This window comes from Harpegnathos saltator, unplaced genomic scaffold (assembly GCF_003227715.2).
Source record: "Harpegnathos saltator strain DR-91 unplaced genomic scaffold, Hsal_v8.6 scaffold364, whole genome shotgun sequence".
Classification (NCBI taxonomy): Eukaryota; Metazoa; Arthropoda; class Insecta; order Hymenoptera; family Formicidae; genus Harpegnathos; species Harpegnathos saltator.
Genome location: NW_020230166.1, coordinates 382,628 through 406,664, shown reverse-complemented (window position 1 = coordinate 406,664; position 24,037 = coordinate 382,628). Strand labels below are relative to the sequence as shown.

General features: G+C 45.5%; 1 protein-coding gene across 1 annotated transcript in view; it reads left to right on the top strand.

Annotated features, from left to right (window-relative positions):
• Positions 1-199: 199 nt before the first annotated feature.
• LOC105190994 (uncharacterized) overlaps positions 200-24,037 on the top strand; it is a 41,333-nt gene continuing 17,495 nt past the window's right edge. The window contains exons 1-7 of the mRNA XM_025300454.1: positions 200-1,677; positions 3,118-3,574; positions 3,835-4,053; positions 6,292-6,395; positions 9,040-9,216; positions 9,871-10,053; positions 11,046-11,228. Of these exons, the coding sequence (XP_025156239.1) occupies positions 3,375-3,574; positions 3,835-4,053; positions 6,292-6,395; positions 9,040-9,216; positions 9,871-10,053; positions 11,046-11,228 (1,066 nt within the window). The 5' untranslated portion in view covers positions 200-1,677; positions 3,118-3,374. The remainder of the gene's footprint in view (positions 1,678-3,117; positions 3,575-3,834; positions 4,054-6,291; positions 6,396-9,039; positions 9,217-9,870; positions 10,054-11,045; positions 11,229-24,037) is intronic.

Below are 24,037 nucleotides of genomic sequence, written 5' to 3'. Positions count from 1 at the left end.
GAGCTCTGAACGGCACACGCGGCAGACCGGCAGGCAGGCAGGCAGGCAGGGTAGTTTTCCCCCCGCCCTAAAACTACCACCGACCGCTTCCGGGCCTCGCGCGTTTTAGCCGCCGCTGCCGGCGCGGAATTCACAGCTTAGACTGTCAATGCCTACGGAGCAGCAGCATACGGGCATCAAGCTGGCATCAGCGAGCGACCTGGTGGCACACGCCGGCGAATCGCCGACACGAGCGGGTGCTCTCGCTCTCCTTCGCGCGTTTGCTACGCGTTCTCTCGCCCGCGCGCGATTTATGGATTCACTATCTAGTCGCGTGGCCCCGCTGGGCGCCCGAGGAACACCGACCGCGAGTGTGTGCCATTCGCTGCGACGACATTAGGGTAGCGTTAGAAGACGTCACCGCCGTCTCTTCTTCACCGCTACCCCCCCCCTCTGTGTGCCACCGGTCGGGGTGAAAACCGAGTGCTGAAAAATGGTTCACGTGCTTTTGGAGGGAAGTGCGCCGATCAGTGTGACGCTCGAATGATGTTGGGATGGTATCTTCGCTGCTCTCGAGCAAAGCGTACCGATGTTGCTCGCGCGGAGTTCAGACACTTTTTATGGTATAGAAAAGTCATCGGAAAGCTGACGGCAGATTTTCCTGTCGCAGATTATTTGTCGGGACTCTGGATAAGAGAAGCAAGTGGAATTTATGAAGAAGGAACAGTGTTACGGTTTTGAAACGGTTTTATACGATCGAAGAGGGAGGCATTATATTTTTGATACAATTTTTTACCCGTTTTTACCCGGTGGAGAAAAAAGAAAGGAGGAGTTTCGTTCAAACCGAGCCAAATATACATATCCTTGTGAAAAAATGCTCTCTATATCGAATTGTTCTCCAGCGATTGGATCGCAGTGAGAAATGCGAAGTGCGACGAGCTGAACAAAGTACAAGCTCTGAACAAAGAAACAAGCAACACCATCATCAAACTGGCGAGTGCAAAGCTCGATAGCCAATAACTAACAATGTTGAGCCTGAAATACTCTAATCCAATGCGACGCAACGATAATACCTATTGATCAGAATTATTCGGCCGATACATCCGACGTGTATTTATCGGGATTGTTTAATCAACGTCCACAAGTGCCGCTAAACGAGACCAATTGACCAACGTCTAATTTCTGTTTGCCGGCAACGATTGAGTGGCGAAATAACTGGTCTACCGAGGAGAGGATTAATTGAGCGCGACTGTGGGTGCGATTATTAATCCATCGATCGACCGAGATCGATCGGGAGCGGCGGGGTGGGTGCGTCCGTTCGTCGCGAATTGGGAACGCGTTTCGTCATCATCCGCGGAAAAGGCGCCTAAACGCGCGAAAGCGTTTACCCGTACTATTCTAATCCTCGCGTCCTTGAGACCGTCACGGGGATCCGAAGTTGCTGTCGTCTCGCGGTGCCCGGCTGCGCCTGGAACTTGGCCGTGGCCGATCGAAAACGCGACGGGGGCATTTGCTGGCTGCCGCTTCTACCAACAAACGCGCCGTCGTGGAGGAGAGTTAAGAGATGCCGCGGCCGAAAATAAAGGGGCGGCGAAGGGATCGGATCGAGAAACGTAATCCACGACGCAGTTGGCGGACGCACGACGCGCCGAGCGCTGATTTCCGCTGATCCTCGAGAGCGTCTCCGAGGGTTCGACGGTGAGTCTCCCCGACGATGAGATCCATTTGCGCGGGATGACGCCAGCGAGGCGTCGAGTCATCGAGTTTCACTCTCGCCGGTGGGCTCGATTTTCTCGAGTCCGAGATCACTTAAGTTAACGCTGTATCCCGTATTGTTACATAACGTCTTGCCTAATCCTAACAACCACAATATGTTTTATCCAAATGCCTGATGGAATGTAACTTGAGCCTAATGCAACTCGTGTCGCAAGGGACGACCTGAAAATTGCCAAATTTTTGCTCTAATTTGTAAAAACAGGGGATTAAAAGACGCGACCATTGACTTTGTAGTTTTCCGACAAGGCGTCACCGCGCCGTCGCCGCGATATGCATCGCGACTTATGCGATAAATTCTGGCGGTATCCTTTTTACTCTTCTGTTGCCAGGACAACCATACTACGTACCATATCATAAGAACCGAAAGACGCGATTCTAGACGCGAGTCAGTTTGTTTGCGATTACCCGAACGCTCGGTATGTAATAAACTTTCTTGATATTCGTGTTACGATAATTCGCCCCCACGGATCACACATCCCGTCTCCTCTCTCCTTACAATTTATATTTTGATGTTTGTTTAATTTTGACTGCTTTAACTTTCTAATTTTGTTTGTGAAAATTGTGCCAAAAATCCGATTCGCGAGAGTGGACGGTATGATAACTTAAAAACAACCGTCGGCTGCTGCTCTCGAAAAATTCGCGAGGTTGTCGAAGTGTCCGACCGTCACGTGAGACAAATATAACTCCGTGCGATACAACCAGCTACTACAACGTAAAGCAACGCGATACTTAATATTTTTCATGTTTGTGGCACGGTTCCAAACGTCGGCCTCTTTCTTTCTTTTCAAATATCTCCGCGATTTTCCGCACAATTCTCGGCTTATTCTCCTTCACCTATTCTCCGCTTTTCACCTATTCATCTTCTCTCTCTCTCTCTCTCTCTCTCTCTCTCTCTCAAGCTTTTAACCTCGGTCTAGCTTAAAAATTCAGTGCGTTCAATGAAAAGCCTCGCACAGAGTAGTCCGACTCTGCTAATGCTAATGAATATTTCCCCTTTCGGTACATATTTATCTCTCACGAGCGATCGATATGAGGCTGTTTTGCATTTAGACGAGCCTCCATTTAAAGTTCCTCGAGAACATAATCTCGAGTAAATAATAGCCGCCAGACGAGTATATGAATCATTGAAATACATCCCGATTGCCATGATAAAACCTAACGAGAATAAAAAAGTATCTTTTGTTCGAAACGAATTTAACTCTGAGACAACATCGGTAACGAGCGAGTACGGTATTAGGGGCTTGAAAATATAAATAACTACGGAAAAGTAAATTAAAAAGAAAAAGAATTAAACAACTATGAAAAGCACACTCAAATCTATCGAGTATTTCGCGTCTACTCAACACACCTATTTTTCCACAGATTCCAAGAGGGGCCTGTCGAGAAGGAGGCAAAACTGAATCGAGCTCATTCCCTAGAAAGGGCAAAAGCAAGCGGTCGTCGACCTTCGACCACGGACTTGCGACTCGAGTGGGCCGTGGGAGAACTTGAAGAAGCGAAAGTGCGCGCCTATCCTCTGGCGTGATTTCTCTTATCAACGGGGCACTCGAGGGCTAATTTTAAGCCCTTTTCAAAGGCGAGGCTCACGCAAACACTACAGGTCACTGTGATGATCAACCATGGCGCCAGAAACGACAACCCTGACGAGTCTCTTGGTACTGCTGCTCATGGCAATCGCAGCCTGCTCCTCGCCCAGGATCATCGCTACCACCCAGGCGCCCTTTGGCAGAATTCTAAAGCCCGTGAAACTTCACGAAGGATATATGGAGGTGGTTCAGGAACAGAGATGCTCTCATGCCCTTTTGCGACTAACATGCAGGTACGTGAGCGTTTTTTCTCGCGTAAATTCTCGTAACGTTTTTAACGAAGCGTTTAACCCAATGCAAGTAGCTTCATTTTGTGTGAATCACAGTGTTAACATCAAGTTCTATATCGAATCAAAAAGATAGATAATAATGTGAAACTGTTTGTACACTTGTTCAAACTGTTTTTTTGTAACCTTTGTACATTTACTTATATAAATATGAAATTATATGACAGATATTATCGGTTGTAATAAATCCAGCTTTGCGTTTCCAGGTCGCTGAAAGCATTCATCTTTATCCTGGAAGCGGAGTATCACGCGAATCACACGGAGCTTTGTATGAAAGAATCGAAAAAGTTCGAAAATATCAAGATATTGCAGAAAGATAGCGTGCGACGGTGGAAGGACACGAGGCATCTCAAAGGAAACTATATATTTGATGAAGAAGACGGAGAAATGGACATTGTCGATATCAGATCATCATTGAATAGGAGGTAAAATAAATCTATTACGACAAATTGACAAATCTAACGTGACTTGGCAATCTAACGTAATTTTCGAGAAACTTTTCAGAATTTACAAGTTACTCCCTTAACTCCCAAATTGAATCACATCTTTTTGTTAAAAACAAAAAAAAGTTGCACTTTAAAGCCCTGCAAGAAAGGAAGTCTTCATCAAATGTCTGTCTTAAAAAAAAAAAAAAATATATATATATATATATCTAATTTTTCTCTTCTCTCTCTCTCTCTCTCTCTCTCTCTCTCTCTCTCTCTCTCTCTATTACCGATCTATTGGCTAGGCAGAATTTTCATGGCCCTGGCTGGTGATATCAAATCTCTGTTCGTGACAGAGGCATTCGATGACATAAGATTGCATTTGATTACGATCGAGCTCTGAGGTTGACCGCAGTTCTAGAAAACGACATTACTCCCGTACTACAACAAGCGTGTAATAGACACGAGCGGGAAAGTCGAGCTATGATTGTCACAAGACCGTGAGAGAAAAATTCTAGTAATTAATACTGCATGTGAATAAAACGAAGTTTATTAAGAGAGACTAAATTAGTGAATCTGGGCAAATTATTATCAATACATAATAACGTACGTGCAGATAAATAATCTCTCGGGCGCAAAAAGAAAGATGGATGAAAAAGATAGAAGAATGTAACGTGGATCTTAACCGCGATATTTTCCATATTTCGAGAATATGATCCATGGAAAATCACAATATCATCTACTGCGAAACATTCAAGACAGCCACTTGATCGAGTCACCCTCCCCGCCCCGGTTCCCGTTTTTATCCGCCTGCTTGTCGCGCACTCGAGAGCCGTCGAGGGTCGAGTGAAATCTCGACGTTTGATGTGCGAGGGTAAAAGCATTCCAGAAGCAATAATTGCCCTCCCCTTGACCCCTCCCACATCCCCGAAATGCGCGTCAGATGATCGCCGAAGGAGAAACGATCTCTGCTAAATGGTTCCCCACGTTTGCACAGCGTTACGCTCCAAGAATTCTGCAAATGAGGGATGGTGTAATGGCGAGCTATGCAAATTTTGCATCGCTGAAATTGCACCAACCCCTTTTCTCGAGGCAACGAAAAATAATATCTGTAAGGCAGATATAAGATACCCGGCATTCTTGACAGCGAAAGAATTGCGGAAAAGAGTTGAAATATTACGAGAGTGCGTTATTATTGTTACCGTGGTGGTGCTCGGCAAGTAAACTATTACATATAACATGATACAACAAGAGATGATATTATAAAAATGCAACTGTCGCGGGAAACGCAATTGTTTCATGACTCAAGTAATGGAGAGCGGCAATGGCACGTTTCAATCTTTCACAATATCTTACAGGCCTCTCAAAATCGACAGTCGAACATTCGTTCGTTCGCGTCACGTTCATTAATTTTAGCCGAGGTTGCTGTTTTTCTCGCGACGCTTCGTACAATTTCCCGGAGACGGTGTTTAAATCTTTCAAACATTATTGGTAAACGGGATGATTTACCGTAGTCCTGGAGGACATAGTCGAGCAGCCACCCGCAACTTTCAATTCGAGAGAATTCGCCATCGAGCTAAAAAATTTTAAGAGATTCCACGCAAGGGCGAACATTGCGGGGTTGAAATGTTATTTCCCTTTTATTTCCGCTCTCGCGGCCCGATAAAATCGACGAGGAGAGGTCGTCGGCGGCGCGAGGCGGCAGTGAGGCCTCTTAAAAGGGGTGAAAATCCACCCTCGTTCATTATTCACTCCTGCTTTCGGCGCGAACAACAAAGATCGCGCGCGCGCAGGGTAGCAACAATCGTGGGCCCACCCCTGCATTCCATCCCCCCAGAAAATGCCGGGGGGTTGCTTTTGTCAGCGCGTTCGCAGACCCTAATGACCGACGTCGCTTATTTAATTGGCGACTGTCGGACAATTGATTGCGAGTATCGAACGCGGAACCTCGCTTTCGACTAGCGTGCTTTATTCATGTGAAGAAAAAATATGAAATTTTAACGCGAGATATGTCCGGGATGAAAGAGGGAGAGAAGGGGGAGAGGGACGAGGGAAACAATTTCGTAGAAAAGAAGCGGTCGCTTTGTTGATGAAAACGTTGTATGAAAACGTTAAATCGTTACATTTTAACGATACCCCCCTCTAAATATATTTTCTCCCCGCTCGATATCCCGTAATTATTGCAATACGCGATCCAAGTTGTTCCTCGTTAATTTAACACGTCGTTCTGCGCTTTAGGTGCTCGGGTCAGAAGCACTGTCGCTATAACATAACCATCGATCATCCGAGCGCAAATTCCTGGATCCCAGGTGGAATCCTGTTAAAATACGCCTGCATACCGGGTAAGTATATGTTCCACAGCTGTATCGGAGCTTATTATAATATCGCCGGAGCTCGATTAATCACCTTACAAGGCTGTGAAAGAAGATAACAAGAGCCCCTCCTCCAGGATACTATTTTCACGAAGAACTTCGCAGCACTTCCGCGTATTAACGCGTTCTACAAGCGTTAATCGGAGCACGAACAAACAGCCATTTGTTCGATTATGCTCGGAAACACACGCTGCCGAGTTTCTCCTGTTCTTAAATCCTCCCCCTCCCCTCCCCCTTATCGCTACCTCCAACTTTCTTCGAATTACGCCGCCGTACACACACACAAGGGAGAGGGAATTAAAAGTAATTCGAGGAACATTGGAAGCAATTGGGAGGAAATGGAGTCTCCTAGTTTTCCGCCGCGCTTCCTCCGCTGTTCCCCGAATTACCTCCAACTTTCTCCCACGTCTCGTTCGGTGTGTGTTGCCCATTATCGATGATCTTGTTTAAATGTATACGCGGACAGCAGCAGACTCACGTGCTTTACCATGTGCGCGATATTTCTAATCTAGCCGTGTCCATCGGCGGAAAAGCCGGGTTTGTTCTTGCACGCACGTGTGCGCGATCGATGCGCGAGCGTGCGCAATCGATGATCGACAACGTCGATAAAGTCCAGGTCGCCACCTACGCGCACAGGTCGCGCGAGCGGAAAATGCACGTTTGGAGGTACACGCTCGACACGTCACGCGCGGCACGTTCGCGACAAAATCGGCCTGAGATTTCTATCGCCCGCGACCGTTGTCCGCGTCCACGCCCGTCCGCCAGCTGGCGACGATGCACGCTCGATCTTTATTGACCGTGGGATCGCAGGCGTGTGCGCGCGGAAATTCTCCCCGAAGCCGGCCGGGTAAGAAACGGTGGATCCAATCGCACGATTTCTGGGTGCAAGCGAGCGAGCGAGCGAGCGAGCGACCCAAAGGACTCGTAATCCTGGCGTTCTGTGGGGCGCTCACGTAGCGAGGAGCCGCGCGGGAGGACGCGGAAGCTATTACGATGATTTCCCCGCGACACGTAGAGTCATCGGCTGTCGAATTGCTCCTCCGCCTCTCTCGCTCCAATTTGAAAAGAATCATTTGTCGGAAGTGAGAAACAAGGAATCACGTGTGGATATCCGTTAGAGCGCGACGTACGGTGTAATAGATGATGTAATGTCGTGTACGCTTAGCTGGCCTAGCTCCTTATTGTTACATCATCATTACAGTCGCGAGAACTTTCCAGATAACGTCTCTCGTCTCACGCGCGCAGCAACTTCGGCTCAAACGTACGGACTGATATAATAGAACTACGGCCAATCTCAAGACTCAGGAGCGCGTCGAGACTTTCCAAACACTTTAATTAATAACGTAAGATATTCTTTTCGAGCAAGGCGGATCTCTCGCGAATTCTCGTCAAAGTTTGCGTCTCCCAAATTTACTCCCGCTTCCTTCAAGTATGTGCGCAGCAGTCTACCGAACCGAAGCGCTCGTCGTAGCATCGAAAGCCAGAAATAATTCCAGAGCCGCGCGAGACGTCTCGATCGAATGAAAGGCGTTTTCATTAGGTCCGGACAAACGCTCGATTGAACTCGAGAGACGATTCGAACGCGGAGACGGCCCGCTACTCAATGGGACAAAACATTCCGCGAAGGTCGTCACACTTGACGGAATATCGGAAACGACGTTGCACATCAAAAGAAGCAGCAGGAAGAGGAGGAGGAGGAGGAGGAGGAGGAGGAGGAGGAGGAGGAGGAGGAGGAGGAGGAGAAGGAGGAGAAGGAGGAAAGTCAGGACACAGGGCCAAACTTCCCCTGCATTGCCCTTATTACCACTACGAGCGAATTCCACCCCTCCAGCGGAGCGGACTCTACCCATGAAACTGGGGCAAGGACACCCTCACCCGTCTGGCTCTGCTTGCTGCAACGCTGTAAAGGGTCCCGCAATCGCGTCAAATGCACGGCGACAAATGGACCGCGACGAACGCAGATGTTAATGCGACCTTATATTAGGCGACGCTGCTGCAGCGACGACGCGACCCGCAGAATCTTTCGCTGCCCCGGTAAAAAGAATTCCTTTCAAAGCGAGGAAACTGCCGGCGGTTTATGATTTGTTACTCGGCGGGGATTTAATCAGAGAGGGTGGTCATAGCCAAAGGGTAGCGTTGAATCAACGGGGGGGGGGGAGGGTGCGCGCGCCTGTGACGCGTCAGAACGCGTCGTTGGAATAATTCCGCGTCATAATTTATCCGCGCGCATTACATGCAACGATAACCACGCGATTTAAATCGTGCTGAATTATAGATAGGGAGCGAGAGAAAGGGAGAGGAACCATTCAATTAATCCGCCGCCATTATTTCACTGGAATATTATAAATGCTCCATACTTAAAATAATGTAACCTAGTGCATTCAACCTAATCTCGCATAAGCGAGATCACGTTTTCATATTTCATTAATTTATAACCGAAGCGCGCACTTACACGCATGAACGGAAATTTATTCCACGTCCCACCGAAATGTTTCCTCAGGAGTGCATACGCGAAGCGATACCGCCCACCGTGCAAATGCAGTTCCTTCCATCGACGCACACACACACACACATACAAACGCCGAGTCAAAGATTAATTATTAATTGATTATAGAAGGAGCAGTCAGGCGGTACTGCAACCAAAAGGTGAAGGTGATCGCCGGGGAAGGAGGTTACATCAACACTCCGGGCTACCCATTATACTACGTTGGGAACATCACGTGTGGATGGACCTTCGTCACGCTTCCGGGACAAAGAATAGTTCTGACCTTCCACGACTTAAATATCCTCGGTGAGCTTGCACCCGAACAACCCTCAACCACTGAACTTTCCCGCGAGAACGCGACGCGTTGAGCCGGCCAAAATCGGAGCCTCTTTTATCGGCCACGATAACAGACTAGTTATACATTTATATTTGTTTTCGACCAACAAACTAAAAAACATACTGGAATTGTGTGCAGTTTTGGATGGCGCAGCTAGGAATAAAACGTAACATCACTGGCGCGCTTCTCTGTTTCATTGCGAAAAATAAACCGGTGAAATTGTTCGCTCGGATAAAATGGAAAACTTCAGAGAGGAAAAAACACGCGGCGGGATAGAAAAATTATACAGCTGACTACGTTACTGACAATATTACATATCGCCTCTTTTAATTTCAAATTTCCTCTCTCCCTTTGTTTAATCCCGCATTATTCGCGCTGACCACCTCCATCTTTCTCTCTGCCCCCGTATGAATAACGAATCGCTGACATATAACCAGTTTATGACAAAAACGATGTATCTTGCTGCCAGATGCGATGCATATACAACAAAAGCCTTCGATCGCGTTAAGGGGTTAAAAGCTATCTCCGGATCGCGTCGATCAACGTCGAAGAAATAAACGAGCTTGATTTACGCGCGCTCTCCGCGGCTCCTAAATAGAAACTGCAAATATAAATCCCCGCAGGTCCACAAGCGAACGGAAGCTGCGTGGACATCGTGAGAGCGCGGGACGGAGACAGAATTCTCTTGGAGTTCTGCGGCACCGCGGCGGGAGTTCAGGTCGTCTCGAACACGAATCTGTTGACGCTCGACTTCGTCGCTTCCAAGAGATTTCACAACGCCCGAGGTTTCTTGCTGCATTACCAAGGTAAGAAAGAAAGAAGGAACAGAGTCTCGCCCAAAGGTGCGAGGGTATAAGGTTGTAAAGCATAAAAAGCGCAGTTACGTAATGATTACTGACTCGAGAATAACGTTGACGTGGAAGGTAGTATTCCACGTCTCGCTCAGCGCGAGTCTTCGCGATGGTAAAGCCCGTGTGTATTGTTCGTGTGAAACTAACATTTTGCTGTAATTAATAGAAGCCCAGATAGAAAGTCCCCCAAGTGTTTTAGAATTCCTCAACTGCGCTCCAGATAACGTTTAATCCTTCCGGAAATAAGTCGAGAATATATTCTAAAAATGGAGCCGACGTCAGAACCCTCGGGAGAGATTAAACTTGGGTCTAAAGTAGAGCCGCCTCTGTCTCTCTTTCTCTCTAGTGTATTCGATGGTAAACTATACATTTATAATCGAAGCCGACTGTACAGAAAACTTTCGAGCTTCTGTTATTCTCGAGTGTAAAGAAATACTTCTTTTCGGTCATGCGAATGTTGCGACGTATCGAGAAAGACCAGCGAAAGACATCGTCGGCAAATTACAGCGAGTTAATATTAACCAATCGTGAAAAACGTCACGTATGCGAGCTCATATTGAAATGAAAAGAAAAAGGAACGAAAAACTAACGAAGAGATAACACGTAGAATTATTAAGTGGAATTTAATATTAAATATTAACTGATGATTTTAAATACGTACTTATGCATACGCATGCGTTTTCATCGCTAATTACTTCATCAGCTATATCCCGGCGGGAGAGTTGATCTCTTAATAATGAAATCGAACTTCGGTATGAGAGTGACCTACTTCGCTCGGTCTCTCCGCGGTCTTTGTCGTCGATGTTCGGGAGTCGCACGAAAAGTTCCTGTATATAATGGAAATTCTGCAGAGCGGCGACAGCTCGATATCAGATATCGTGTCGGCGCTTTAAGGTAGGCCGGGATGTTAATTGCAAAGATAAAGGTGGAAATGAACTCGCTTGCAGCGCTGGGCTGTCCAGAGATCTCGCCGCCGAACGGAAGTTACATGTCGAACGGTACATTGACTTCGCGGACATTCCTATGCAAGTCGGGCAGCGTGTTTCCCGACAGCGGGGACAGAAAAAGGACGCTCGAATGCAAGAATGGCAAGTGGAACGAGACCGCTACCAGGCTGCCTGATTGCATAGGTAAGAACTTTTTTTCCTCTCTCTCTCTCTCTCTCTCTCTCTCTCTTTCTTCTTTCTTTCTGCTCGAATCAAACGAACCCATTATATTTCTCCGACGTTCTTTTACAACGGACGAGCATAAATCCGACGTTCTTTATTATATCCGTTTATGTACTTTATTATATCTGTATTATAGTTATGCGTCCATTATTATATCGTGATGAAAAATGTATCGTATCCAGTTTCGATGTGAATTTATATATACATCTTCTCGGAGATTTAATTTAAATTCCTATCGTAAAAGCAGCGCGCAGATAATGCGCGATATCGCACATGAAATAATATGCACAGGAAATCTGTTGCTACACATTTGAATCCCAATTTCCTCGCTGGTTATTTATTAACTTTGCTCGGCACACATATAGAGAAACGTTTACTTTTGTAAATATAAATCAGCAAATTTCGTTATAAACTTGGAAAATTTTGTATACTCAGGAGGGAACATGCTGTAATATTGTATTAACATTATTACATTCAAAACAGTATATAATAATTATAACACTTCCAATTATACAGCATGTAATCCTGAACGTGTGCTACTTTTTATCACATTACGTGGTAATTAACGACACACAATCATGTTAGTGAGAGATATTACGTCAAAATCAGCGACATTATAAAATTAATTGATTAATAGCAAAAGTCTGACTCACATCAGAGTCAGGCGATAAAGCATTCGATGTAATTTCAAAATTTATGCCATGTATCCCATGCTTTTCTCGAGCGCGATATTATCCCTTTCTTCCACGATACTATCGTTCGAACACCCCTAGTTTGAACACGAGACACGACGCGTTGTTTCCCGCGATTAATTCGAGGTTCACGCGTGCGTCGGACACGCGTGAATTCACGCAATAGTCAGCACGAATTATACAGCCAGGCGCTCGAGATAATCGATACGGCCCTTTCGGGTCGGAAACCTCGTGGGTAGTGATGGTACCGAAACCCTATAAAAAGTCCTCAGCGGCAGTTCTCGGTTATCGCAAATAGTTGGAGGGAAATTTCACTATATAATTCTCGATGCTCACTTTTATATTCCACGAAATGGTATGCGTTCGATATCTACTTGATTTCGACTTTTTTACGTAACACATTCTACAAGAGAAAATCTAAAATTTGATATTATATTTAATAGTAACGAATTAAAGCATTCGCAAACTTCCTTACGTTGAATTTGACGTAATTATGTAATTTGTCAGTTAAAAAAATAAATTCCGTTCCTGAGTTCGTAGAAGAGGAAGGGGAAGAGCTAATCTTATCAACTCTTATCAGCTGTTATCGAAAGTTTGTGTTTATCATATGCGCGATACTGAGAATACGCGAGTGAATATTTGTTCGTTGAAATCGGTACGAGTGCCATCGCTATCCATGGCTGCCCATCGCAACGAGGGGGCTTTCTTCCCCCTTCGCAGAAAATGGTGGGGGTTCCCTTCTCGGGGAAGGGAGCGACCGATACGGTATCTCGGTAGGGGGAAGGAGAAACAAGGATGGCCCGAGAGAGTCTTAGGGCAGAGAGGGCTCCAAAAGGCAACCATATATCGTCGCTGTCGCTCGTCGCGACGCCAGTCGTCTGGACGCCACGTGTCTCTTTGGACGCGAAAAATACGTCGTATAAACTCGCCCCGAAATTTCAAGTTTCATCTCCGGTCGCGGACGTGGCCGACATATAGCGCCTTGAAAAAGCGCGAGTACGAATTTGATAACTCGAAGAAGTTTGCCGCGACAGCAGATAAGGTAATTAATTAACCTACAAAGTCGTTGAGTCGCAATGCAATTTGTGATTTAAAGTTACATAAACGACTAAAGTGACTTTATCGATAAATCAGAGTTATATTTTGGTTATAAAGCGAAGTCGAAGTTTATGCTGGACGATTCGTATGAAAAAGAGCTTAAGGAGGTTTCTTAAAAAAGGAACTCAAATAATATGTCCGCAGAGAATTATTCAGAGTGCGAATTGTGTAAATTTTGTAAATCCGTGAATGAATAATTAAAATTGTAGTGCAGAAATGAGCAGAAAGAAAATTTGTGTTTAATTAAAGAATAAATTTAGCAGCTATGTTCTCAACTAAAAATCTTGCACCATCTGGTGCGTATTAAAAATTCGTTTCTCTATATCGCCAAGTCCAGGACAAAGTACGCGATGACTCGGAGTAAATAGCGATTTACAGACAAGCACTTCTCTCTCCTAACTCAATTGAAACAATCGATATCGAAGGCGAGGTCAATGAAATGATCTTCCTGTTGAACCCTCGCACTCGAGCGATCTCTGAACTAATTAATCTCGCGTTCTGCTTCTTCTTCTCTCTCTCTCTCTCTCTCTCTCTCTCTCGCTCTCTCATTGGCTCTTTCATACGAATCGCTCCGACTGCTAGATAGGGATTAATTATTAACAGGTCGTTAATCATCGGCCAGCGCAGAGACGTAATTAAATTGTTGATCCGGTCTCAGCTGCTTTGGCCATATGATTCAAATATGTTCTTTTTGATAACGCAAATGTACGAACTAATCTAATAGTTTATAAACTATTGAATATATAAGGCAAAAATTACGCGATGCAAGAACGCATCGTAAGTATTATCACAATTTTGATAATGATGAAAAAGATGAATGTTATAAGAGTCTCGATAATATAACTGAAACTAAAATATTAAATTTTTCTTTAACTTTTTTAATTCAATGTTATGCTGTCTCTTTTTCTGCTTCTTAGAAAATATTTTTCTACCAATTATTTTCGAGAGATAAAAAATCTCTGTTCCACCGTCAAAGAATGCGGTATTTTTTCTCTCGTTCATTAAAAATTGTCATGTTTTTCATCTATATCCGCTATGGAAACACCTATTCTTTTACTACCTATCTTTTTCTATACTGCGTGGTCATCCTTCCATCCCTTTTTATCTTCCCTAAACATACTTTGACTACTACGTGCGCATGAATCGCGCACGTAGTATTAAATTCTTGAGCGCATTGAAAACATTAAAAATATTGACAGGAAGAGAAAGATATTGCTGACAGTCACGGCTTAAGTTAAAGCTCGCTCTATAAAATATCCGCCCGTGTAAAACCGGTGGACAAAGGAAAGGGGGACATGGAAAAGCCGTGGGTGGTAGCGAGACATTGCTTTGTACGTGACTAAGTACTCCTCTTTTTCGTTTCCCTGCTGGCGGATTGGCTCTAGTACCCGAGAAACAATCATTCGGTTACGAGGTCCACAGATCTTCCGCGATAGAGATTAACAGCCGAACGCTCCTCCGTGCTCCCTAAAGCATCGCCAGATTAAATTTGAACCTCTCAAAGCGTCAGTTTTAATCACATTGCGCGCAAAGGGCAAATAATAGTTCACTATTGTGAGTTAAGTAAAAAACAAACCTAAGAAAACTAAAAACGTCTGAAGAGAACGCCCGCTGAAGAGGGTTTCCGCGCGTTTATCTAGCTTTTATACAAAAAATAACACAAATAATTCGCGCTAAATTCATTCGGTAAGATAAGTCGAATGTTTTAAAGTTCGTCGGACGTTGAAACGTATTTCAAGGATGCGGAATAAGTATGCCAACGGTCTTTGTTGTTCCAAGGCTTTCTAAAATGCAACAGCAAGAAAGAAGTCCTAGGCTTAGCAACTGCCATAACATCGTTTTTTCACGGTGCTATTCCACTAAAATACTCGGGTGCAAAGGTCGTAAAAAGCCGGTGCACGGAGGAAAAGGAGAAAAATTATATATCGACAGAAGGATTAAAATATTCCTCGGAAGCAGCAAGTCATCCTACATGAATTTTTTCACCGAAATTTCTAGCACAAAGACACTCGTGTGAGATTAGCTTTAGATGTCTGCGCGAAATGTTGAATGTCGAATTTAAGTAGCAGAGGAGAAAAATAACAATTTTCGTCATAAAAGACCCATTTTTTCCCTCGACGACGACAAGCAAGAGGAAACGAAAAAGAAAAGAAAAACGAAAATGGAGATGAGTGCCTAAGCGACACAAACTGACGAAGAAGATAAAGCGAAATAATCTGCAACACAAGGCACGTCTCGCGCGGCGCGCTTTTCCATTTCAATCATCGTCGAAACAAAACCAATTTGGCCCGCGCACGCCGAAAGAAACCCATTTCCACGCGTGAGGCCGGATGACGGGCCCCAATTTCCCAACAAATAAAATTGGATTTTCCGTTTGTCATATTCGAGCAAGGGATAGAAAGAGAAGGAGAAAGAGAGAGAGAGAGAAACGCGGGCGTTTCAGTTTCGCACGACGCGTATGCACATGTGCACACAAATTCGACGGAGATGCACGCGCGCAATTCGGAAGCTAACGCAGCTGGCGATGGCGTTTCTGCGCGCGCGCGCGCGCGCGCGCGCGTGTGTGTGTGTGTGTGTAAGAAGTGCGAGAGGATACGAAAGAGAAAGAACAGAGACGAGCAGACTTCGCGTCCTGACGGGGTAGGAAGCGATAAGGATGGAGGGGATTTCCGAGCCAACCCTCTCGTCCCCTCACTCTGCTCGCTCGCTCGCTCTCGTTTATCCTGTCTTTTTCTCTTTCTCTCCCTCTCTCTCTAGCCTCTCCTCTCGGAGATAAATTTAGAGTTGGCGGAATAAAACAACGGCGCACACAGCTGTGCACCGTTCGAGCTCTCTGCCTCTGCGAAAGTGCACAGCCTGGAATTGTTGCTGAAACGAAAACCTCGTCTAAATGTATAGCGACGTAGCTCGTCATGGAGAAAGGGGCTCGCCGAAGATTACTTGTAATTATTCGCCGAAGGAAACTTAATTTCTCCCGGTGTAAGACATGTCCAAAGACTCCGCGCGGCGGCATTCTATGATTACGACGTTATTATTGTTATTTTTATCGCAAGCGGGGGATGTTATTAGATTCCAATATCTTCTCGGGATTATTACGTAGAGAGAGATTACAGAGGAAGAAAATAATTTTCTTTCTCTTTCGAGCAATACAGAGTATATCAAAGGGGAACTTGTGCCGCGTAGACTCGTCGGTTCCACTCGACGCGTTGCTGCTCCCCGGAGACGCGGAAACGCCGGATTCTGACGCGAAATGATCACTTTTTGCCGAGAGATTATTAAATTCTACACAACAATGTGTATTAAATTCTCACGCAAAATCATAAAGCTCCGCTGAAAGCCCGCGCGCGTTATTGCGACAAATTCGCGCGTTATTACGGCGAATTCGAGCGATCATTAAATTCTGATACTGTGCACGGCTCATCGTTAATTTCAAAGCGAATGTGTTATATATCCCCCGGGCGAAATCGGCGAATTTACGAGCGCGAGACGGTTGCGCGCGATTGTTCAGCCGCTTGTTGGCCATTGACAGTCAAAATTCGATCTCCCCCCCCCCCACTCTCTCTCTCTCTCTCTCTCTCTGCCTGTACAAAGTGCCTAAACGTTTGTACTACATTCGCGGCGGTACCGAGACACTTTCGTATATCTACCTTCGAGCTATCGTGTGCCAAGAGAACGGCCAACTTGTTTTCGAGCGCGTTGACGACGGCGAGGTGAGCGGGGGATTCAGCGGTGATAGCAGGTGGAAGAAGAGGAAGAGGAGGAGGAGGAGGAAGAGGAGGAAGAGAAGGAGGAGGAGGATGAGGAGGAGGAGAGAGAGATACGCTTGGCCCTGTTTACTCCCTCCTCCTGGTGAACGATTCCCCCTCTCCACGTTGCCATCACCAGCGACGGAGGTGGTGGAGGCGGCCGAGGTCTCCCTCACCGCCGCCGCCGCGGAGTAACAACGTGAAGTGGCGGTGCCAGAGGCAAACTTCCTCCAGTCGCCATCGGCATTTCTCATAGCGGCGTCGTGTCTCTTATCAACAGCTGCCTTTTGTTTATCAATGGAGAGCTCGCACTACCGAGTTTCACGTTTACGCACGCACGCTTACACGCGTTCACGCATCATCACGCACGCGCGGTGTCGCGAGCTTGGATCGCCGTGCGATCGCGAAGAGCCCTGCCCGCCGCGCCTGAAGACGCACGTCGAGCGCATCGTCAAGGTCGCAGGATCGAGTCGAAGGACCGTCGAATAGATCCGAGGAGAAGCTCTGCTTTCCTACCTCGTGGAAGAAAGGTCAATCCACGTGTCAAGGAATAAGAGAGAAAGAGAAAGAGAGAGAGGTATAGAGAGAGAAAGAGAAAGAGAGAGAGAGAGAGAGAGAGAGCTTGAGATGCCCGAGCGTCGACGGCTTCCCTCCTGCTCTGTCTCGAGTTCTCGAAGAGAGAGGTCGTTCTAAGGTTTTACCACGGAGAGAGAATGCTCTGAGAGTATCGCACCGAGAAAAGTGATTCTTACGAGAGATTCTTGAGAAGGGAAATTTTCTCTCGAGGAGACATGATTCTCGAGGAAAATACGGGGTTTACGAAGGATTTCTTCGTGAAAGGACTGACGCCGAGAGATTAGCGCGTTGCCCGATAAAAAAAGACAAAGAAACTATCCTCATCCTTAGAGAAAACGAGAGAATATCTAAGTTTTATTATAAAAAGCAGTGGTTCTCTCTACAATTCCTACTTCTTAAAGAAGGGACCGTCCCCGAAGAGACGTTTAACAAAACTATCAAGATCGCCGAGGAATTAACGGACTCCTGATAACAGCAAGAGTTGCTCCAAGAGTTTCTTGAAAAGAGAAATCTTGCGAGAAGTCCTTTTAAGAAAGTACTCTGCAAGAGATGATGGAGCCCGGTAATTCCTAAAGAGAAAATACCGGAGGGCGACCTAGCAATATCGAGAATCGCGCGGCAACACGGTGGAAAGTCCCTCGGAATCTGAAATTAGACCTCGATCGAGCATTATCGAGGAGTAGACGGTATTCGGCGAGAATGCGTCTCCAGCGGGAGTTGCAATAATAAAAAAAAAAAAGGAGACGAAACCGACGGACGGATCAAGGTCAGGATTCCTGGAGAACACGCGCGTGCTGCGTGGCGGGCGAAGTTCAGCCGCGAGAGGCAATTGAGCCGTTAATTATGGCTTAACAAGCTGTAACTATATGGTGCAAAGTCGCAGACGGTGTTGACCGGGGGAGGAAAAGAGCGAGAAGGAGGGATCGAGAGAGAAATGCAACGGTGGTGTGGCAAGAGCGCGATATTAACTCGCGGAAAGGAATTTCTTAGGTAACCGAATCGAGCGAATCGGCCGAGGAGAGAAGATTAGCGACTCGAGGCGAGTCGACCGTCGACGGACTTTGTACCGCGATGACTCATTAGTGAAGGCGTCCAAGAAAACGTCCAGCTCGCCGCAGGGTATGTGCTACGTACGCAAAGTTAAGCGACACAACAACGCGAGCGAGCGAGTAGGAGGCATAACGGAGAGACGAGGTATATTCTCCACTTTTGGCAATTTTGTGGCGGCTCTTGGTAAGAACGAGAAACACACTCTGGGATGTTGGAATTATGTTTTCTCTTTCGGAGCGTTTTTACTAATACATTTTTTAGAATTTTTCTTTTTCCGAAATTTCTTTCTGAGATTTTAAGAATTCTTTTTTTTTTCTGAAACTGGACAAAATTTCGCAAAATTACAAAACTCTAAAAGTATTATTTAGAGAATTCTCCCGAAATTTTCCATCAGATATCCGAAACTTGTGAAAACTAACGAGATATTAATTGCAGCAGTGCAAGAACCGAGAAATAATAACAAGATCAATTTATTTTAATTGCGAAGTCACGAAATTAAAACTCCATTGAAATTGGAGACCTCCATTTCCAAATAGAAAAAGAACATTTCCGATATTTTTAAGAATATAGGAATTAATTTTCTAAAATATTTTTTCCGATGAATTTTTCCTACACAATATTTATGTTTAAACAAATGAAAATATTATTTGAAAGAATTAGTTATTCGTTACCAATTTTAAATCGCTAAAGCTAGATTTAAGCTAGTAAAAATCGTATTATAAAGCTCTCTTCGTACCAACATTCCACGAGACGCCACAAATTATGCAAAAAGATGAAAATACACTAATTCTCACTTTGTACTCTCCACTGCTGTAAAATGAAACAGGTGTGCGTTTGTGGTTCACCTCTTTCTCTCTCTCTCTCTCTCTCTCTTTTCTATTCTTAATCAAGAGATATATCTCTCTTTCTCTCTTTTTCTCTCTCTTTCAATCTCTCTCTCTTTCTTTGTCCGTTCATTATCATTTTGTTTGTATTCTTCGAAACGACCGCAGCCATTAAATTCCGTTGTCCGACGTAACATGTTTGTCACGCAACAAGATGATCATGACAAATATCGTACGACTGAGTTTCATCATGGTGAATTTTAAATGAATTCAACAATATTTTTTATCAAACAAACGCGGGCTTCATGATGGAACTGCATCTTCAGTCATTGCATAATTGTGACCGGTGGACAAAGAAACTGCGCGACAAGATGGCAGAACTTCTCTCTTTTAACGAGAGAAACGCCATGCAGTCTATTTTACAGAGAGAAAGACCTAAGATTGCAACAAAAAGTACTCAGAGATGTCCGCTTCTCGTGATTTACTAATGAATATAATTTAATCAACATCTGACGATCGATTTGATGCGCAGAAAAGAGAGCGCTACTGAGGAAAGAAGGGAAGGAAGGTAAACGAGCATGGACAGCAAGAAAGTTTGGAAAATTCCACAACAGGGGAGTCTCCGCTCTCTCCCGACGTTTATTTACGGATAAATACGGAAATTTCGACAAATTAGCATCGTTACGTCCTTAATGTGTCCCATTTAACTCGTAGGGCAATTACGAAACGCGCAAGTACCAAAGTATTATTACCTGTTTTCGGACGTTAGTGGAAAATTCTAAAGCGTTTCTCGTGACATTCGGGCGTTACTTAGCAAAAACGAGCCTCCTTCATATTTCGAGACGATTTAGCTGCAAACGCAGTTGCATAATCCGATTGTACATGTTACGCAATCGCAACAATTATTATTTCAAATACGCGCGCGACAAGAATATATCAATGACACGGGGAAATATAATTACGGCCAGTCGCGTGCGGATTCGCGGCCAAAATGTTACATTGCATTTACCGCTTTTACCGTCATTTCCGCACGACATGCTCCGAATGCTCGCGACCGGATAAACGACAAATCCGCGTGCGAGAGACATCCATGAGAGACACCTATCGTTACTGACTTGGCGCGCTCTCATCTTTAAACAATCAAATCTATCCTATCGATTTTTCGCCGCGGCGATGTATAATCTTATCTCATGCAGAAAACATGGTTCCCGATGATATTTGCAGCCGACGACGATGCGTGCAGCATTCGATCCTCTCAGTATTGAACTTTCGGGAGCGCGAGAGCAACGTGCGCGTTCAGAGACTGAGTTGAAAATCTCTGAATTTGAAATTTTCCAGCCGTAACATTTCTCCTCCCTCCTCCTCCTCATTTACATCGATTCACTCCCACCGCTAATTACCCGTAATCTGTCGCGCAAATTACATCTTACAAACGCGAGTCACACACGCCTCCGAAAAATCGCGCTCGCAACAAAGAAGCTTCATCAGAGTGGGACAATGATAAGAATCCGCGAGGACGATGAGAGAGGGGAGAGACAGAGACAGAGACAGAGACAGAGACAGAGAGAGAGAGAGAGAGAGAGAAAGAGAGAGAGAGAGGGGAGCGCGAGTGGGAGAAAAACGATGCACACGAGAGAGCCGATAAGAGATAACAACCCCTTCCGTTTTGTCAGCATCTTCTCCTCCTCATCCCGATACCGTCGGGTCAAAGGGCGTGATCGGAAGAGAGACGTCGCGTCATCGTCGTACCCATCGTCGTCGGCGTTGCGCCACGCGCGTCGCGGCTGGTTGACAATAAAGCCGACGAAACGACGTCGGTCCTGCTCAGTCGGTTCCTCGCGACGTCGCACAACACGACGGTGTTAAAGTACGGATCAGCTTGCTGAAGTCAGAGAAGTGGTGCAGCCGAGCGCGACGGTGATGACGATGACGAATGCCTCGGCAGAACGCTTCCGGCGGTGACGGCGTGCACGTGTGACTTTTCCTCCGTAAGACTGCGCGAGGATCACCTCGTGATCGAGCGAGGATCGGGGCTACGGATCGAGAGAAGGAGGGGTCGTTCATTGCCATTCCGCGCGTTGACGGGACAATTTGGACTTTATAAACGTAGGATAGCGGAGAGTTTAGTTCAGTTTCTCGGAGAGAACATGTCGACAGAATTTCTGTCACATCGAGGGATACAAGTCTCGACGAGGAGGATATAAGCGAGGAACCACTTTGGAAACGAAGTTTTCTTTGTCGAGGAGAGGACATTGCGGGGAAATTTTGCATTTTCGCTGCATCGAGGAGGGAACTTGGGATCTTTTGAGTGAGAAAGTGAAGGCTAGCTACCTCGCGAAGTTGGTCTCCTATATGGGTAGAGAAGGCGCAAAGCTTCTCTCCTGAATCGAATTCTACGTCGGCGGTATAAGAAATATAGTCGGCAGAGTTCGCGAGTCTCTTCCGCGGCTTTGCTAGGACGAAAAATACGTTTCGGATCTCGAATTGTGCTCGGCACTCGCGAGCGAGCGTGTGACACTTCAACGTTTGACACGGCGTCTTCGGCAACGAGCACCTAAGAGCGAGACTCTCAATCTCCAATTTCACGCTGTATCAAGAAGCTTACGCGATTGAAATATTGAATTTCCACAGCGACACAACGAGGTCTTGAATTTCATCGCATTAATTGATGAGCTCGCACAGGAAGATAACTGAATCGGCGAGAATCACGAGAAGCGGAGAACTCAGTCGCGGTTGCGGCCTTTTTAGTCGGCTCGTCCTCAACGTCACACGTCGCATTGAATTTGCCGCACAAGCGTGGATTTACCCCGCGATTTCGGTCGCGCGAGCTGCGGCGTTTTCGCGAGAACAATCTCGACCGCTTCTCGTCTCTTCGTGAATGGACACGCGGTAACCTCGTGTAAAGTGAGAAAGAGAGAGAGAGAGAGAGAGAGAGAGAGGGGGGGGGAAGAGAGAAAGAAAAAGAGAGATAGGAGGTAGGGAAGAAGAGAAAGTGGGGAGAGTTTCGAAGAGTTTTAACGCGATCCCTCGGACCTTCAGTAGGATCTAGTATCAAGGAAGGCGCAGCAGGACTGCAAGACAGTCAGCTACGTGCAGAGGTCGTGTGATGGTAGTGGTGTGCACCAGCTGACAGACGCGGCCGGGCCGAGAGATCGTAAATATTTAGTCGAATTTCGAGCTAAACAGACTTCACGATGATTCGGATATTCACCGACACCTTCAGGAACCTGATAAGTGAGTGTAATCTCTTATACGCGATAATATGTCAACGATCGCGGTAAATATTACTTCTCGTAATATTCATATGTGTTACGTGAGCGATAGCGCTCACGGAAAAATGTGCGGTTCGTGGCGAGTATTCGCTGCACCGCCGTGGATCTTATCGTCTTACCGAAATTGCTTTCCTACGTCTGTTCATAAATATTGACTTGTTAAATCCATCTCGTCCGGCTTGGCTCGCCGAATCGATCGTAAAGTCCGAATATTCCGCCTAATCGAAGCTATTTTGGCTTCGATCTTAACATTTCAGTACCTTAGAAACAAAGTCTCTTTAAAAATTTGACAAGCTTCTTGATCATGAAGTTTTAATATATTCCGAATTTATATGCAATTTTGCTGTTGAATTGACTAGACTGACCGACTGTGGTCGACCAGGTTTCACGATTAAATAATTTCGCGGATCAAAGGGGAGCAGTAACGATCGAAAGTTCGAAGCAAACAAGCAACGTAAAAGCAAAAGCTATAAATATTTAGAGAAATCATGCGAATTTTGGAACAATTATTTTATTGAGTAACGTTTCCTTCGACGGACGAAAAGCAAATTAAACAGAAATATTATCAATTTGTCGGCCAAATAAAATTTACGCTCCATTGAATTTACGCGATTTCACGAATTACCGGCGCGTTAAAAATGTTCTGTTCTGTTTAATGAATTTACTGCGGCAACTCTCTTCTGAATACTGCATTTTATTCTCCTGCCATGAATAAATAATTCTATTATTCCAGAATGAATTTTCTGAATTTATTTCGGACTGCTCCTAATTTGATTGTAGTGTTTCGATGCTGTTTGAGTTTCACATTTATTACGGTTTTTATATTACATTTATATACATTTCAAGTTGCATTTTGTTTCTTCGCCATAAATATCTCGTCTCTTGCTACGCTAATTACGTGTAACTCAAACTCTTTGCGTCAAAGAACGATAATGATTGTCGATCTCAATTGCGATCGTACCTGCAACGGGACGCAAAATCCTGCTGATTGGGGCAAAATCGATTAGAGTAGCGTTCCCCCCGGAAGAAATTGCGGATGCACAAAGGAAATTGGTTTGTTTGCGCGACCGGTGGCGGAATTAAATTTCGCTGTCGTGAGGTAAATAGCGTTCGCTGGCATTGTTTGTGAGGCTGACATTAAATTATACGTCGATTCAACGAAGTATATACTCCGGCACGAAGCGATGTATGCATACACCGCGAATCACGATCGAATGGCTCCGTTTTCCCGAAAACAAGTTTCTCCGGCGCACAACGCGCTGAATTCTGACTAACGAATCACAACGAGAAATTGATCGGGCAAAATCGGATTCGACGAAACTCTGGATCAGATTTCATCGGATCAGATTTGGTCCAAACGAACGGGCTCGGTACCCGTGAAAAATATGTTTCAATTAAAATGGGAATGCGGCAAAGTATGAATAAATATTAAATCTGCGCACGCAAATGTTTAGCTCCATTTTCGCCGAGGAGGCAATATCGCGCGACGATTTAACGCAAGCGGAAACACAA